Source organism: Neoarius graeffei, chromosome 1 (assembly GCF_027579695.1).
Source record: "Neoarius graeffei isolate fNeoGra1 chromosome 1, fNeoGra1.pri, whole genome shotgun sequence".
NCBI lineage: Eukaryota > Metazoa > Chordata > Actinopteri > Siluriformes > Ariidae > Neoarius > Neoarius graeffei.
The window spans coordinates 91795120-91813666 of record NC_083569.1 but is presented as its reverse complement, the minus strand read 5'-3'; the positions used below and the strand labels follow the sequence as shown (position 1 = coordinate 91813666).

The 18547-nt window shown below is 41.1% G+C and overlaps 1 protein-coding gene across 1 annotated transcript in view; it reads left to right on the top strand.

Moving 5' to 3' along the window:
• The window catches only part of LOC132885463 (butyrophilin subfamily 1 member A1-like), a 223389-nt gene that overhangs the window by 49629 nt on the left and 155213 nt on the right, over positions 1–18547 (top strand). Inside the window, exon 2 of the mRNA XM_060920155.1 lies at positions 17718–18068. Coding sequence (XP_060776138.1) covers positions 17718–18068 — 351 coding nt within the window. The remainder of the gene's footprint in view (positions 1–17717; positions 18069–18547) is intronic.

Genomic DNA, 18547 nt, shown 5'->3' with positions numbered 1-18547 from the left:
AATCTTTTGAAAATAGATGCCCTCAGGTGCATTTTCAGGGTCTCTGAGAGGTTTTAGATCCATGATTATAGGATAGATTTTACCAGTGTTTCAATGATTTCTGACCTAAATAGTATTAATGTATACACATTTGAAATTTCACCTTAAAGTTCAACACAAGTTAAACTGTTTTGTTATAGATTACTGAGGTATATGATGGATTGGAAATCTACGGGGATCCCTTAAAGGTGCCCTTCCACCAAAAACGTTTAATACTGGCTCTTTTTGAAATACCATAGTTCACTCTGAGTTGCATATGCATGCTGCATGTGAAAATGTAATTCTACCCACGTTCCCTGTATTAGTTTATGAAAGAAAATGGTCGGAAAAACGAGCGGATCTGAAAAAGCCCTACGAACTTGCGTCACTTCGTAAATTAGTATTCATAGCCTCGCCCACCTTGGCTTGCGACCACCCACGGGAAGGAAGTTCGGATTTAAGCGCGAGGAGAGAGCAGAGCCAGTGTTGCCAGATTGGGCGGTTTTAAGTGCATTTTGGTGGATTTGAACATTGGGCTGGAAAACGTCAGCAGTATCTGGCAACACTGAGCAGAGCCCATCTCGTCAGTAGCTCACGAAGAGGACCTAACAGCAAGTTGGAAACATGTCTGAACAAGTTCGTGCCTGTGTTATTTGTGGCAGTAAGACATCAACGTTGCATTTCTTGCCCAAGATAGAAGAGCTGAAGAAGAAATGGTTGGAATTTATCTTTGGAACACCACCAGCGAAGTATAATGCAGCGTTAGTACTGTGTGCTGATCATTTCAACCACAGTGACTTTTCAAACTTCGGTGCCTTCAGTAGTGGTTTTGCTTCGAGATTGTTTTTAATAACTGGATCTGTACCAACCACCAGCTCACAAGCTGTAAGTAAAACATGAACTTTTTGTTACAAAATAGCATGTTCATATTCTCCCCCTTAGCATGCCTGACATGGTCACAAGCTAGGCAGGGATGAAAGTTTTCCGCTTTTTCTGAGTAAAAAACGAGCTTTTTATATTATGCCAAATCCGTTGAGAATTTTTTTTTTTTTTTTATTAATTTCGGGGGGTTGGGGTATGTTCCTTCATGCTGTTCAAACTTTATTAACTCCAACAATGTTTATACATTATTTGTAAGTCGCCATCTTTAGTCTCGTTTAAATCTCGTTGAATGTGATGTAAAATTCGTGTTATCTACATTGTTATTGGTCAAAACATCGATGTTGAGACCATAATAGCCAATCAAAACAGTTTTTACAAAGGCACCCACATTTTTTTTTTAAGTCACTCGTTCATTTTATTCGTTTTTGTTCAGTAAAAACCCAAACATTTGTTGAATTTATTTTATTTCCTCGCGTTGCACATCAAGGACGTCAGCGCGTGGCATTTTTCCTTTCGCGGTTTGTTCCTTCTCTCTCGCCGTAGTAAGCTGGGATACATCAGAGTGTCCACCATATTGGATGTGGCAAATCTTCCCCGTAAACCAATGCAAGTAAATGGACTGAACTTCATAAAGCCCCTTTCTACAATAATATTTAACTCGATGCCTTTTATTCACCCATTAAGACATACACGTACTGTATATATTTGGGAAACAAACAGGCATCAAAACAACATATATAACTTTTAATGTGATGGTTATAAATAGTGTGCGAAATACCTATCAATATTCCGTGGGAGGTTTTTTTTTTTTATTCCGCTGCTACTATCGTAGGCTACTAACGATATCTACACATCAAGGCATGTTTTGGAGCTCAGCGGGGATCATGTAGAATAATGTGCTGTGCTTACGCTGCTGAAGCCGTTCTGTGCCGTCTCCGCATCACTTTCATTAAATGCCGTGCAGATAGACTATAAAATGTCTCCAAAAACAATTTTTGCAATATACAGTGCTATATGGAAAAAAATTCAATTAAACCATATTACAATGGGATTGCTCCATGTGATTGCTTCACAGTCTGACATGCTTCCAATCTCTTCTATTTTTGAGTGTGCCATCACCATCTGACAGCTGGTGGTGAAATTGGTTAGGTGGGCTATGAAATAAATTATAAATTTATTTATAAATTAAATTGTTTGGAGACAGGTTTCACCGATTGGCTATTATGCGCGAGACTTCATATTAGTCACAAAGTCAGAAAAATCTGTTCGTAAAATTGTTATAATGACCAAATACAATGAAAAGTATTTTTCCAGTCTCACCTGTGAAAGGTAATCCCATGTGATCTCGTTTGGACGGTAAACCTGTTGGTACAGCTAAACGCAGCACATGAATGAGGCATCTTTATTCTCCACTTTGCCCCATCCAATATGGCGGCGAGGATGATGAATGTTTATATGTCTATGCCCACATCCGCTTGTTCTGACCCACTGGAGGTGGCATCACAGTGCTGTTAGCCAATCAGAGGTAACATGTTTACATGTCATGAATATTAATGAGTAAGAGCTGAAATCCTGTCGTTCTCCCACCACCCACTCCTCCAGCAAACTAGAACAGGCTGAAACAGGAGAACCACAGCATTTTTTTTTTTCAGCAAAACCGGCTCACAGGGCATTCATTCATACTAGAGACCACCGCACAATTAGTGAAAAAACGATGCAAGGAGACCTTTAAAGCAGTGTTTCCCAACCTTTCTTGAGCCATGGCACATTTTACATTTGAAAAATCCCACGGCACACCACCAAACAAAAATATCACAAAAGTGTGTGTGTGTGTGTGTATACACACACACACACACACACACACTGTATATATAAGCCAGAACATTTTGAAAAATAAGGCCTTGCAAACCACTTTTCCTGCAATCTGAGCTGTAGTAGATTTCCTGTTTCCTGAGTTGTTCGCGCCGAGTCCTTTTTCCCGCGAGTGCTGGCGTTAATTACTAATCCTTTTTTAACTTTTTTTCTATAAATAAATTTCCAGTATCGTCTTCATTTTTATTATACTGTCGCTTTCATTTTTGTACTTTTCACTTTCGCTTTCCTTTTTCCGGTTTTTTTTCCGGTTTTTTCTCTTTCTTTTTTCGGAAGAACGCCGAGACCGGAAGCTTTCTTTTTTTCTCCTCCTGTGTAAAGTCCACAAGCGGAGGCCATCTGATCTGCTTTAATATCAACAGATCTTCATTTAAGGTACGTGAATCTTTTCATCATGGCACCCCTTCAGCCTGTTCAGTGTGCTGAGTGCAGGATGTTTAGTCATTCTTCCTCCGTCACTAGCGATAGCTCTATTAGCTTTACTTGTGATAAGTGCAGATTAGTTAGCTCTCTGACGGAGAAGATTTCAGTGCTAGAAGCGCGTGTCCAGGCTTTAGAGCAGGTTAGTGAGCGTGAGAACAGTGTAGTTTCTGTTAGGGAAAGTCTGGACGCCCTAGGTGGAGTTAGCAATCCCCCAACTCCGGCATTAGAGCCCTTACAGCGGGGCGAATGGGTGACGGCTCGGCGGCATAAGCGTAGAGCCAAAGCTACCGCTGAGGCTCGCCCACGGGAGCACCACTCCTCTCCGCGTCACGTGTCGAACAGGTTTGCTCTCCTTAGTGATGCACCCACTGAGAAACCTGAAAGAGCTCTGGTTATAGGGGACTCTATCATATGGCACGTGAAATTAGCTCAGCCTTTAGGGGCACCAGCAGCTTTAGTCAGGTGTATACCGGGAGCCAGGGCGCCGGACATAGCAGGTAATCTTAGGGTCCTAGGCAAGCACAGGTTCTCAAAGATAGTTATCCATGCAGGAGCTAATGATATACGCCTTCGTCAGTCTGAGGTTACTAAGAGTAACTTTGTAGAGGTGTTTAAATTAGCGAAGGCGATGTCCGATGCTGTAGTATGCTCTGGCCCCATCCCAATGCGGCGTGGCGATGTAGCTTACAGCAGGTTATGGTCGCTGAACTGCTGGCTGTCCAGGTGGTGCTCTGAAAACAGTGTGGGCTTTATAGATAATTGGGCTAATTTTGAGGGCACTGCTGGCCTGTTAGGGCGGGACGGTATCCATCCCACTCGGGAAGGTGCTGCTCTCATTTCCTGCAGCATAGGTCATAGTCTCAGAACAGGCCTAGTTAATTTCTGACAATCCAGAGCCAAGGCCAGGGAGCAGACGAACAGGCTAAACCGACTGTCTGCTAGCTGCACAGAGTCGTCACTCAGGGCCCACTACATCGAGACTGTGTCTGTTCCCCGAGCTCAACAAAAAGGTAGAAATTTTCAGAGAGTTTGTTCCAGTAACCTAATCAATATAAAATTAGATCAGACTGACTGTACAGCTGCTGCCAGCACCTTTGATCTAAAGGTGGGGCTATTAAATATTAGATCTCTTACATCTAAAGCGCTAATGGTTAATGAACTCATTACTGATCAGGAGTTTAATGTACTGTGTTTAACAGAAACATGGATTAAGCCAAATGAATATATAGCATTAAATGAAGCGAGTCCTCCTGGATACAGTTATATACACCAGCCTCGTCTAACTGGCAGAGGAGGAGGCGTCGCGGTTATTTATAACGATTATCTAGGTGTAACACACAAACCTGGTTATAAATTTAATACATTTGAAGTTCTTCATACTCATATAATGTATGTAGCCTCGAAAAATAAGTCTACCCAGTTAATTCCATTGCTTATTATTTACAGGCCCCCGGGGCCATATTCTGAGTTTCTTTCTGAATTTGCAGATTTTATCTCAGATCTGGTTATTTCCTTAGACAAAGCTTTAGTTGTCGGAGATTTTAATATTCACTTCGATAACCCAGAAGACCCTTTAAAAACAGCGTTTGTGTCCATCTTAGATTCAGTCGGGATTAAGCAGAATGTCATAGGACCGACCCATAATGGTGGTCACACCCTTGATCTAATACTAACATTCAGATTAAACGTAGACAATATAGTCATACTTCCACAGTCTGAAGTTATCTCAGATCATTGTCTCATCTCATTCAAAATATGTCTGAGTAATAATATATGCACCTCACCACGCTACTGTATTAAACGTACTTTCACGTCAACTACTGCACAGAGCTTTATAAATGATCTCCCAGAGCTGTCAACTTTGATTGGGTCACTGTCAGCCCCTGCAGAACTCGATCAGGCAACTGAATGCTTAGAGTCAACATTCCGCCATACTTTAGATAATGTAGCTCCTCTAAAAAGGAAAATGGTCAGAGACAAAAAATTAGCACCCTGGTATAATGATGACACTCGCACATTAAAACAGACCACTCGAAAATTGGAACGTAAATGGCGTCAAACAAAATTGGTAGTGTTCAAATTGGCGTGGAAGGAGAGCTTCCTGAAGTATAGAAAAGCTCTTAGTGCTGCGAGATCAACATATCTCTCCTCCCTAATAGAAGATAACAAAAATAATCCTAGATTCCTATTTAATACTGTAGCAAAATTAACCAGGAATAAGTCCACTATCAACACATGCACACCTGCAGTATGTAGTAGCAACGACTTCATGAATTTTTTTAATGACAAAATTGAGAATATCCGACAAAAAATTCAAACTACTAATTTAAGGTTAGACAATGAAAGTGACCTTGTAGTTAACAATATAACTGTATCAGATCATCAGTTAGAATGTTTTACTCCCCTAAAAGAAACTGAATTACTTTCATTAATCTCTACATCAAAAGCCTCAACTTGTGTACTAGAACCCTTACCGACACATCTATTCAAACAGATAATGCCTGGAGTAATTGAACCGCTTCTAAAAATAATAAATTCTTCTCTTATGATTGGCTATGTACCCAAATCCTTTAAACTAGCAGTTATCAAACCCCTGATTAAAAAACCTGACCTTGATCCCTGTCAGCTGTCCAATTATCGGCCAATATCAAACCTCCCCTTTATCTCCAAGATCCTTGAAAAAGCTGTGGCACAGCAGTTATGCTCATATTTACATAGGAATAACATCCATGAAATGTATCAGTCAGGATTTAGACCTCATCATAGCACAGAGACAGCACTGGTTAAAGTAGTAAACGACCTACTGTTGGCGTCTGATCAGGGCTGTGTCTCGCTACTTGTGTTGCTTGACCTTAGTGCAGCATTTGATACCATTGATCATTCCATTCTTCTGGATAGACTAGAAAATGTTGTGGGAGTTAAGGGAATGGCCCTCTCCTGGCTCAGGTCTTATCTAACTGATCGTTATCAGTATGTCGATATAAATGGTGATATTTCTAGACGTACCGAGGTAAAGTTTGGTGTTCCACAAGGTTCTGTCTTGGGTCCACTGCTTTTTTCTCTATATATGTTACCTCTGGGCGATATTATTCATAAACATTGTATTAGTTTCCACTGTTATGCTGATGACACACAGTTGTATGTCTCTGCAAAACCTGATGAGAGACACCAGCTTAATAAAATTGAGGAATGTGTTAAGGACATTAGACACTGGATGCTTATAAATTTCCTTCTGCTTAACTCTGACAAGACTGAAGTACTTGTGCTAGGACCACATACAGCTAGAAGTAAGTTTTCTGATTACACAGTAACTCTGGATGGCCTTTGTTTCTTCACGTGCAGCAGTAAAAGACCTCGGAGTGATTATTGACCCCAGGCTTTCATTCGAAACTCACATTGATAACATCACCCGGATAGCTTTCTTTCATCTCAGAAATATTGCAAAGATAAGAAATTTAATGTCATTGCATGATGCAGAAAAACTAGTCCATGCTTTCGTTACCTCCAGGTTGGATTATTGTAATGCCTTACTGTCTGGATGTTCCAATAAGTGCATAAACAAGCTCCAGTTAGTTCAAAATGCCGCAGCAAGAGTCCTTACTAGAACTAGAAAATATGACCACATCACGCCTGTCTTATCCACACTGCATTGGCTCCCAATCAAATTTCGTATTGATTATAAAATACTACTATTGACCTTTAAAGCACTAAATGGTCTCGCACCACAGTACCTGAGTGAACTTCTGCTCCTCTATGACCCGCCACGCCTACTTAGATCAAAAGGTGCAGGCTATCTGCTGGTACCTCGTATAGTGAAGGCTACATCAGGGGGCAGAGCCTTTTCTTACAAAGCCCCACTGTTATGGAACAGCCTTCCAAGTAATGTTCGGGAATCAGACACAGTCTCAGCATTTAAGTCTAGGCTGAAAACATATCTGTTTAGTCAAGCCTTTTGTTAATGGTGTTTATGAGGTAAAGGAGTAGATCTGGAGGGTCCTCAGACATAGTGTTTTGGTAAACTGGGATGTATGGATGCTGTCAGTCCCCACTCGCTTGCTCACTCGAGTTTGTTGACAGTGTAGTGGCTGGCTGCTTTATGTCCCGGGGCTCCCTCATGCCTGTGTTACCTTCTGGCTCTCTCCTTTTAGTTATGCTGTCATAGTTAGTTGCCGGAGTCCCTGCTTGTACTCGGTGCAATATGTATACTGTTCCTACTTATTCAGGTGACATTGGGCATACCTAACCACCTGTGTTTTCTTTCTCTCCCCCCCCCCCACCCCAAATCTGTCCCTCTGAGTTACATGGAGTCAACAGGAAATCTTTTGGTGGAGACGGTGGGGACCTCGACTGGCTATCGTAGCCTGCAGGGAATCGGCCGTCAGACATTCTGTCGCATGTCCCAGACCCGGTGAAATGTAACTGAATTGTCTTGGCCAGGCCTAAGGGTCCCATCTGCATCTCATCATTGCTGAGGAGTGTGCTCCCATCACCCAATCAAGCATCCAGCCAGAGCAGGTCATGATATATTTTTTACCATATTAACATGCCATTGTGCGTCATGCCTGATGTAAAGACTCTCGTCTCTGCGAGCCTACCACACAGATTTAATACTTGTCATTTTTAGGGCATACCTAACAACGTGTTTTCTTTCTCTCTCTCTCTCTCTCCCCCCCCCCCCCCCCCCCCCCATCTGTCCCTCTGAGTTACATGTTGATCCTGGGATTGAGATGCTGGCCTCTTCTGCCCCTCGGACCTGCTTGATCCATCCTGGTGCCCTGTGTCTGGTCGGAGTTTTATCGCCCCACTCCTGTGAAGGACGGCCCCATGAGGACAGTTGAGGGTTATACCTGTTAAAACTGTTAATATTATAGTCAGGCTGTCTGTTGTTGCCCAAATGAGGATGGGTTCCCTTTTGAGTCTGGTTCCTCTCGAGGTTTCTTCCTCATGTCGTCTGAGGGAGTTTTTCCTTGCCACCGTCGCCACAGGCTTGCTCATTGGGGATAGATTAGGGATAAAATTAGCTCATGTTTTAAGTCGTTCAAATTCTGTAAAGCTGCTTTGCGACAATGTTTATTGTTAAAAGCGCTGTACAAATAAACTTGATTTGATTAGTAGATAAAAAAATCTGTTGTCTTTTTTTATATATTTACATGAAAATGTGTATCAAATCAATAGGAGTATTGTTTGAATTCAAAATAAAATCACTTTCTCAGAGTGTCCGCGGAGTCTAAAAAAGTCTAAAATTACACATTTTCAATTTTAGGCCTAAAAAAGTCTAAAATACAGATATTTTTTGCACTGTTGGTCTAAAATCTCATTTGGGTAATTTAAGACCTAGGTTACGTGCAGAATTATTCTGCACGTAGAAAATCTTCCCGGAAGTTCCTTTCAGCACCTAGATGTCACCCGGGATTGGTTAGCATCTCGGTGCTGAAAGGAACTTCCAGGAAGATTTTCTAGTTTCAGTTGTGTTGCCAGATTGGGTGGTTTTAAGTGCGTTTTAGCAGCTTTTGAACATATTTTGGGCTGGAAACCGTCAGCAGTATCTGGCAACACTGCGGAAGATTTCCTAGTTTCGGTTTACAGCGCTGGCTCAGTTCGTGCAATCGCTGGTGTTGCGTAGGCTACCGTGTAAGCTGTCAATTTCAGCGACAAATAAAAAATGGAAGCGGACGAATTGGTTCCTAAAAGAACTAGTAAGGGGTCAGTCATCTGGCATTTTTTGGATATCGCGAGGAGGATGTGGAACAGCAAATGCCAGTTTGTAAAGTGTGCAAAAAAAAAAAAAAAAACCCACCTGTCATCACGAAAGGCAGCAGCGCTACAAATATGTTCCACCACCTGAAACTCACCCGGTACAGTATGAAGAGTCTCTTAAACTCTGAACTACTTGCCCACGAGCTAAACAAATGACCATAGCGGCCTCGCTCTCCAAAGCCACCCCATATGAGAAAATGAGTCAGAGATGGAGAGCTATAACGGATGCAAGCACTAACGTCATTGCCGAAGACATGATCCCAGTTAGTATAGTGGAAAAACCAGGCTTCCAAAAATTACTAAAACATACTCAATCCCAAATATGAGTTGCCTGGTCGCAGACATTTTACAAAGGCAATACCGGAATTATACACATCTGAGAGGCAGAGCCAGAAAACACTCAGTTCAAAAGTGTGCAAAGAGAAAAATGATGTTTTGCAGATCTCTCTCTTCTCTCCTTCTCTCTCTCTCCCTCAATCTCTCTCTATTGTGAATGTTCCAGTGGTTCTCAGTAGTCAGGTTAATAGCTTGGAGATCTATTTTTTTAAAATAATTTAATGAATGAGCACTTTTCTTATTTAAGCTAAATGTCTCTCAGTGTTGAGCTTGCACTTTATTGGTCTGAGCTCTGAGCAGCTCTGTACTGTATTGCCCCTTTGTTGCAATTTTCAAGATTGTTTTTGCAGTTTGTGCCACATCTTTGTTGAATAAAAAGTCTTATTTCAATTCAATTGTGATTAATCACTAACATGAAAATTTAAAATGTGTTGTTGAAAACCACCTGTAAAGTTAACCAAGAATGTTATTTAATCTGCAGGGATTGTAGTGAAAACAGTAAAGAGTAAAAGTTAGATTTCATGGGGTCCTTTAGAGGAGATTTAAATATATCGAGATATATATCGTGTATCGTGAAATGGAGAAAATGTATCAGGATATTCATTTTTTCCCATATCGCACAGCCCTATTGTCACGGTTTGTAGCAAAATGGGCAAATGCAAGTTTAACGACTGCTGGCTTGAACGCAATGATTTCGTAGACTGGTTAAAACGTGTACCAAACAATCCGTTTGAGGCGTACTGCACATTGTGCAAAAGAACACTCAAACTCGGCACCCTGGGTGTAAAGGCACCAGAATCGCACGCGAAAGCGGAGAAGCACCAGGCTGCCCATAAAAGTCTGCAACAATCGCATGTCATCACTCAATTTTGTTCACCGTTGTCAGGTCCAAGCACATCTCGAGACGGTGTATCACTAACTCCGTGCAAACTGTAACGCTACAACACGCAAACCGTACGGAATCGAATGCCTCATCCTCAAGTGATTTGCGGGATGTCTTTGGCTCCACTGCAACTTAGTTCCTCATTAATGCAAGAGCGCACCCTAGGGATGTAATGAGTTCATTGGTGAATGATAATAAATTTTGTTATTTCGAAAGTAATTCAGGCTCTCCCAATTTTCTTTCTTTTTTTTTTTTTTTTGTGCGGCATAAGTCTTAAATTTAACCTGCTATGGTCTTAAAAAGGTCTTAAAAAGTCCTAAATTGAACTTGTTCAAGCCTGCAGACACCCTGATTCTACATTCAAGGGTATAGTTATAATTTATGATCAACAAAAATGACAAACTAAATTCACATTAAACTCAAGTTTTATTAATTATCAAAATGTTCATATATTAAATAAAATTTCTTAGGGTGACTGACCTTTTCTCCCTCTGTCCTCATTCGTTGCATATGATTTCTTCAAGAAGTCTTTTGAAATATTTAAGTTTTCAAAACTGTCAGCATTAATTCAGATTTACTGACCATCATATACATGTTCAATGTATTAAATCAAACGAATGCTAAGTTTATGGGATAATGTCTATGTACACTTTTACAATTATTTATAGTTCAGTCACTTCTCATTTTCATTTGATCATTTCAACTTCAGCTTTTTGGCCAAAGACAAAAGCTTGTCAGTCCTCTATTTTGTAAGAACTGTTATGATTGGCTATCATGCTTTCTCCAGCGATGTTTTGGCCAATTACATTGTAGATAACATGTATTCTACCGCGAGACTTGGCAAGAATAAAGATAGCGAAAATGTAAACATGTAACATTGTCGTAGGTATGAATTACGCTTGAGTATCACAAAGGAACATACCCCAACCCCTCTCAATAAATGAAAAAAAAATCTCAACGGATTTGGCATAATATAAAAGGGTCGATGTTTACTCAGAAAAAGTGGAAATCCGCCGAAAAGCGGAAAACTCTCATCCCTGCTATTGCTAAACTTTGACAGTCACATGAAAGCAATCACTAAAACGGCATTTTATCACCTAAAAAACATTTCCAAACTAAGAGGACTTATGTCAAAAAATGATCTGGAAAAACTAATACATGCCTTCATCAAATCAAGTTTATTTGTACAGCGCTTTTAACAATAAACATTGTCGCAAAGCAGCTTTACAGAATTTGAACGACTTAAAACATGAGCTAATTTTATCCCTAATCTATCCCCAATGAGCAAGCCTGTGGCGACGGTGGCAAGGAAAAACTCCCTCAGACGACATGAGGAAGAAACCTCGAGAGGAACCAGACTCAAAAGGGAACCCATCCTCATTTGGGCAACAACAGACAGCCTGACTATAATATTAACAGTTTTAACAGGTATAACCCTCAACTGTCCTCATGGGGCCGTCCTTCACAGGAGTGGGGCGATAAAACTCCGACCAGACACAGGGCACCAGGATGGATCAAGCAGGTCCAAGGGGCAGAAGAGGCCAGCATCTCAATCCCAGGATCAACATGTAACTCAGAGGGACAGATGGGGGGGGAGAGAGAGAGAGAGAGAGAGAAAGAAAACACGTTGTTAGGTATGCCCTAAAAATGACAAGTATTAAATCTGTGTGGTAGGCTCGCAGAGACGAGAGTCTTTACATCAGGCATAACACACAATGGCATGTTAATATGGTAAAAAGTATATCATGACCTGCTCTGGCTGGATGCTTGATTGGGTGATGGGAGCACACTCCTCAGCAATGATGAGATGCAGATGGGACCCTTAGGCCTGGCCAAGACAATTCAGTTACATTTCACCGGGTCTGGGACATGCGACAGAATGTCTGACGGCCGATTCCCTGCAGGCTACGATAGCCAGTCGAGGTCCCCACCGTCTCCACCAAAAGATTTCCTGTTGACTCCATGTAACTCAGAGGGACAGATTTGGGGTGGGGGGGAGAGAAAGAAAACACAGGTGGTTAGGTATGCCCAATGTCACCTGAATAAGTAGGAACAGTATACATATTGCACCGAGTACAAGCAGAGACTCCGGCAACTAACTATGACAGCATAACTAAAAGGAGAGAGCCAGAAGGTAACACAGGCATGAGGGAGCCCTGGGACATAAAGCAGCCAGCCACTACACCGTCAACAAACTCGAGTGAGCAAGCAAGTGGGGACTGACAGCATCCATACATCCCAGTTTACCAAAACACCCTATGTCTGAGGACCCTCCAGATCTACTCCTTTACCTCATAAACACCATTAACAAAAGGCTTGACTAAACAGATGTTTTCAGCCTAGACTTAAATGCTGAGACTGTGTCTGATTCCCGAACATTACTTGGAAGGCTGTTCCATAACAGTGGGGCTTTGTAAGAAAAGGCTCTGCCCCCTGATGTAGCCTTCACTATACGAGGTACCAGCAGATAGCCTGCACCTTTTGATCTAAGTAGGCGTGGCGGGTCATAGAGGAGCAGAAGTTCACTCAGGTACTGTGGTGCGAGACCATTTAGTGCTTTAAAGGTTAATAGTAGTATTTTATAATCAATACGAAATTTGATTGGGAGCCAATGCAGTGTGGATAAGACAGGCGTGATGTGGTCATATTTTCTAGTTCTAGTAAGGACTCTTGCTGCGGCATTTTGAACTAACTGGAGCTTGTTTATGCACTTATTGGAACATCCAGACAGTAAGGCATTACAATAATCCAACCTGGAGGTAACGAAAGCATGGACTAGTTTTTCTGCATCATGCAATGACATTAAATTTCTTATCTTTGCAATATTTCTGAGATGGAAGAAAGCTATCCGGGTGATGTTATCAATGTGAGTTTCGAATGAAAGACTGGGGTCAATAATCACTCCGAGGTCTTTTACTGCTGCACGTGAAGAAACAGAAAGGCCATCCAGAGTTACTGTGTAATCAGAAAACTTACTTCTAGCTGTATGTGGTCCTAGCACAAGTACTTCAGTCTTGTCAGAGTTAAGCAGAAGGGAATTTATATGCATCCAGTGTCTAATGTCCTTAACACATTCCTCAATTTTATTAAGCTGGTGTCTCTCATCAGGTTTTGCAGAGACATACAACTGTGTGTCATCAGCATAACAGTGGAAACTAATACAATGTTTACGAATAATATCGCCCAGAGGTAACATATATAGAGAAAAAAGCAGTGGACCCAAGACAGAACCTTGTGGAACACCAAACTTTACCTCGGTACGTCTAGAAATATCACCATTTATATCAACATACTGATAACGATCAGTTAGATAAGACCTGAGCCAGGAGAGGGCCATTCCCTTAACTCCCACAACATTTTCTAGTCTATCCAGAAGAATGGAATGATCAATGGTATCAAATGCTGCACTAAGGTCAAGCAACACAAGTAGCGAGACACAGCCCTGATCAGACGCCAACAGTAGGTCGTTTACTACTTTAACCAGTGCTGGCTCTGTGCTATGATGAGGTCTAAATCCTGACTGATACATTTCATGGATGTTATTCCTATGTAAATATGAGCATAACTGCTGTGCCACAGCTTTTTCAAGGATCTTGGAGATAAAGGGGAGGTTTGATATTGGCCGATAATTGGACAGCTGACAGGGATCAAGGTCAGGTTTTTTAATCAGGGGTTTGATAACTGCTAGTTTAAAGGATTTGGGTACATAGCCAATCATAAGAGAAGAATTTATTATTTTTAGAAGCGGTTCAATTACTCCAGGCATTATCTGTTTGAATAGATGTGTCGGTAAGGGATCTAGTACGCAAGTTGAGGCTTTTGATGTAGAGATTAATGAAAGTAATTCAGTTTCTTTTAGGGGAGTAAAACATTCTAACTGATGATCTGATACAGTTATATTGTTAACTACAAGGTCACTTTCATTGTCTAACCTTAAATTAGTAGTTTGAATTTTTTGTCGGATATTCTCAATTTTGTCATTAAAAAAATTCATGAAGTCGTTGCTACTACCTTCATCTCTAGTAGGGTTGATTACTGCAATGGCCTTTTCACAGGCCTGCCAAAAAAGACCATCAAACGACTTCAGCTGGTTCAAAATGCAGCGCTGAGGGTTCTCACACGAACAAAAAGAACAGAGCACATTACCCCAATTCTAAGGTCCCTTCACTGGCTTCCAGTAAGCTACAGAATTGACTTTAAAGCATTGCTGCTGGTGTATAAATCTCTAAATGGTACAGGGCCCAATTACCTCTCTGATATGTTGCAGCGGCCTAACCCAATCAGATCTACCAGATCGCAACAGAAAAATTTACTGTTAAAACCTGTTGTTAAAACAAAGTGTGGTGAAGCAGCTTTTAGCTACTATGCAGTGCATCTATGGAACCAACTGTCAGAGGACATTAAAAATGCTCCTGCTGTTGGCAGCTTCAAATCTAGGCTAAAGACCAAGCTGTTTTCAGATGCTTTCTGTTAAATAATTAATATTTTTACATTTTTTATAATCTTTACTTTCTCTGCATGTTTTAAATTTACTTTAATTTTATTCTATTTTATTCCGCTGGTTTCTTTTTCTTTTTCTCCTTTTGGCATTTTATTATTTTTGTTCTACTGTTTAATTCTTATTTTCTTTAAATTAATTGTTTTAGATTAAAAATAAAATTATTTTACGTAATTTTATTTCTCTATTGTTTACTGTTTTTGCTTCTGTAAAGCACATTGAACTGCCATTGTGTATGAAATGTGCTATATAAATAAACTTGCCTTGCCATCACTGCTGTCACACCCGAAGCATTACTAATTCTCTTGTTTGAATGGCAACAGGTAGATACACTGGTTAATTAGCTACCTGCTGCCATCTATTGGAAGAGTATTTAATTGTTCTGCCGGTCACTATACGTCGCTGGCATAGACGAACAAAGACAAATTCTCATCTCATCTCATTATCTCTAGCCGCTTTATCCTGTTCTACAGGGTCACAGGCAAGCTGGAGCCTATCCCAGCTGACTACGGGCGAAAGGCGGGGTACACCCTGGACAAGTCGCCAGGTCATCACAGGGCTGACACATAGACACAGACAACCATTCACACTCACATTCACACCTACGGTCAATTTAGAGTCACCAGTTAACCTAACCTGCATGTCTTTGGACTGTGGGGGAAACCGGAGCACCCGGAGGAAACCCACGCGGACACGGGGAGAACATGCAAACTCCACACAGAAAGGCCCTCGTTGGCCACGGGGCTCGAACCCGGACCTTCTTGCTGTGAGGCGACAGCGCTAACCACTACACCACCGTGCCGCCTCAAAGACAAATTATTTGCAGTAAATAAATAATTTTCGGAACAATTAAGTGAATTTGGATAATGTCCCACGGTACACCTGATGATCTCTCACAGCACACTAATGTGCCGCGGCACAGTGGTTGGGAAACGCTGCCTTAAAGGAATACTCCAGAGTGAAATGCTTTCTAGGTCTATTTTTGCATTATTGGGAGTGCATACGTTGAGTTGCTACCACAATCACGTCAATCGGATGCGTTTTGAGAAAATTCGTTTTTTGCGATTTCAACTGCAAAGCACTAACACGGCAGTGCGCGGGGCATGTCTTTTTGCCAATACAAAACGCTAGTTTTAAAACCATTGCAAAGCTCAAAACAACATGTTAGTTCTGTGGAAGTGAGTAGAGGGTTCCTACAAACAAAACGAAGTGTCCCTAGCTCTGCAAGTGCACAGCATACCACAACTGTGCATTTCCAGCGGGATGGGCTCTGCACTCAGCACTGGACTTTTACGGACTTTCCCCTGAAGGTGGCGTCCAGAGAAGAACAGCTTCAGGTAAGATCAGTGGCTTTGTATTTACTCTTCTATACACTCTGTCCGTGCACTTGCAGAGCCAGGGACACTTCGTTTTGTTTGTAGGAACCCTCTACTCACTTCCACAGAACTGTCATGTTGTTTTGAGCTTTGCAATGGTTTTAAAACTAGCGCTTTGTATCGGCAAAAAGACATGCCCCGCGCACTGCCGTGTTAGTGCTTTCCGGTTGAAATCGCAAAAAACGAATTTTCTCAAAACACATCCGATTGACGTGATTGTGGTAGCAACTCAATGTATGCACTCCCAATAATGCGAAAATAGACCTAGAAAGCATTTCACTCTGGAGTATTCCTTTAATTATCTGTGATCAAGTAGTGTTGTAACAAAAATGTGCATGAAAATATGAACAGTGGTTTGCTCCATCTTATGCAACCCAATGAAGAGAATCGATCATCATGACCTCCTGTTGATCACAAAGGGATCTGAACCTAAGACCTGCCACCTTAAAATAAGTTGCTGTTTTACTATAACTGTAATGATTTAGAATGTTTCGGATGCAATTACCGTAATATATGTATAACTAAGATACACTGAAAAGAAAAGTAAGGCAACCGCATATTATAAAGTTTAAATTTTGGCACTTTATTAAATGGACTAGATTACGATTAAAATATATTTAAAGGAAAAGAAAACTTAATTCATACATTTAAGTTTGCAGAAAGATTATGTGCTTATAAACACATTCATGAATGATAATAGACTAGGTCAAAATTTTGTGATTAAAATCAGTCGGCTTTGTCCGTCTGGTGGGGGACAACATCGGCAGCCAATGAGATCGCTTATAATGAATCGGAAAATTCCGGGGTGACGTTTTCTTTCGATATTTTTATTGGACGGTTTGAACACGTGATCTTGATGTAGCCAACAGATTAGTTTGTTTACATCATACCACGCAGACATATTACTTTGACAGAATCAACACAAACATTGGGGGAAAAAAAGACCGCTTGTTTAACACAAATATCAATCAGTATGTAAATGGATCTGTTATTTGCTCTCCTATGTATCTAGTTACTTGTGGGTAGGAAACTTAACGTATCGGTATAAATCTAAGCCTATCGAATTTCAACTAAAGCGACAAAGCATATCGGCAGGCAGAGCAAGCGTATCGGGCCCGATACGCTAAAACGCTTTGGGGAAAACCATGATAAAGAAACCCATCAAGTTGTTTTCTGATGGTTTCGATCCTGTGTGGGCGTGCTTGCCACCACAGGAAACCCATCAACTAGTGAAGTAGAGTAGTAGTCGGGACAGTAGCGAGTAACTTGTCACTGTTGTCGCTCAACATTTTGTGCAACATAACGAAACAGTATAGTAACTATAATGGTAGAAAAATAAAACAAAAGAGGCTGGCTATGATATAAGAAAATTCTACAACCCAGAAACAGATGGGAGCTTCGCTTTTAGGCAGTGCCTAAATCTATATATTATTGATAGTTTACACAGCATCCCAGCTTTTTTGGAATTGGGGTTGTATTTCATCCTCAGTTGGTTCAGCAAAATGCTCCACCATTTTGTTTTTCTCTACTCATGGTATATGAGCTTATAGCCTCACAGTTGCCAATCAGAGCATGCAATTGCTCATATCCAGTGAATGTGGAGTGAATAATGATTGATATACTGTGTTTTTTATTGTTTGTTTGCTTTTTGTTTGTTTGTTTTTAACTACAGAGGGATTCCAGGTGGTTGGTCCAGAAGCTCCTCTTGTTGCTGTAGCTGGCGAAGATCTGGTTCTTCCCTGTTTTCTCAAACCCAGCACCAGCGCTGTGGACATGACAGTGGAATGGATGAGAGTAGAGGAAGTGGCTTCATTAGTGCATCTCTATGAGGATCATGAAGACAGAAATGAAAAGCAGGCTCAGCCTTACAGAAGAAGAACATCACTATTTAAAGAGGAGCTACAGAAAGGCAACGCTTCACTCAAACTCTCACCTCTCCGAGTCTCTGATGAAGGAAGCTATAAATGTCTCATTGAGGACAAATCCTGGTATGATGACATCACTCTTCACATCATTGTCGAGGGTAAGATCCACTTCTGCACTGAAGCTTTATGCAGTGAAATGTGTTTTTGCTGTTCTAACTCACCTGATTTAACTCAGGAAGGGCTGTTAATTAGCTGAAGGGGAAACACTATAACATGCAGGACAGGTCCAAGCCTGAATGTACAAGGAATTTGTTGTCAGTTGATAGAGACCCTACAGTGCACATTTACCACAGTGGCCCTGAAGGGCAAATCACAGCAACAAATAAAGAATCAAAACAACAAATAGGTAATCACAATGGCAAATAACAAAACACAACAGCAAAATCAAAAACACAACATTAACTTCTCCCAGAAATCGTAAGGACATGCTACCGATAGTCACTGAGTATCCAAATGCACTGTCTGCCTTTTTAACTGGAGGGAAATGCATCATTTGGTCCCAGGCCTCATAAACAGTAAAGCAACCAGGATGCAGGAAGAAGGAATATTGACAGAGAATACATTGAGGTACATCTCA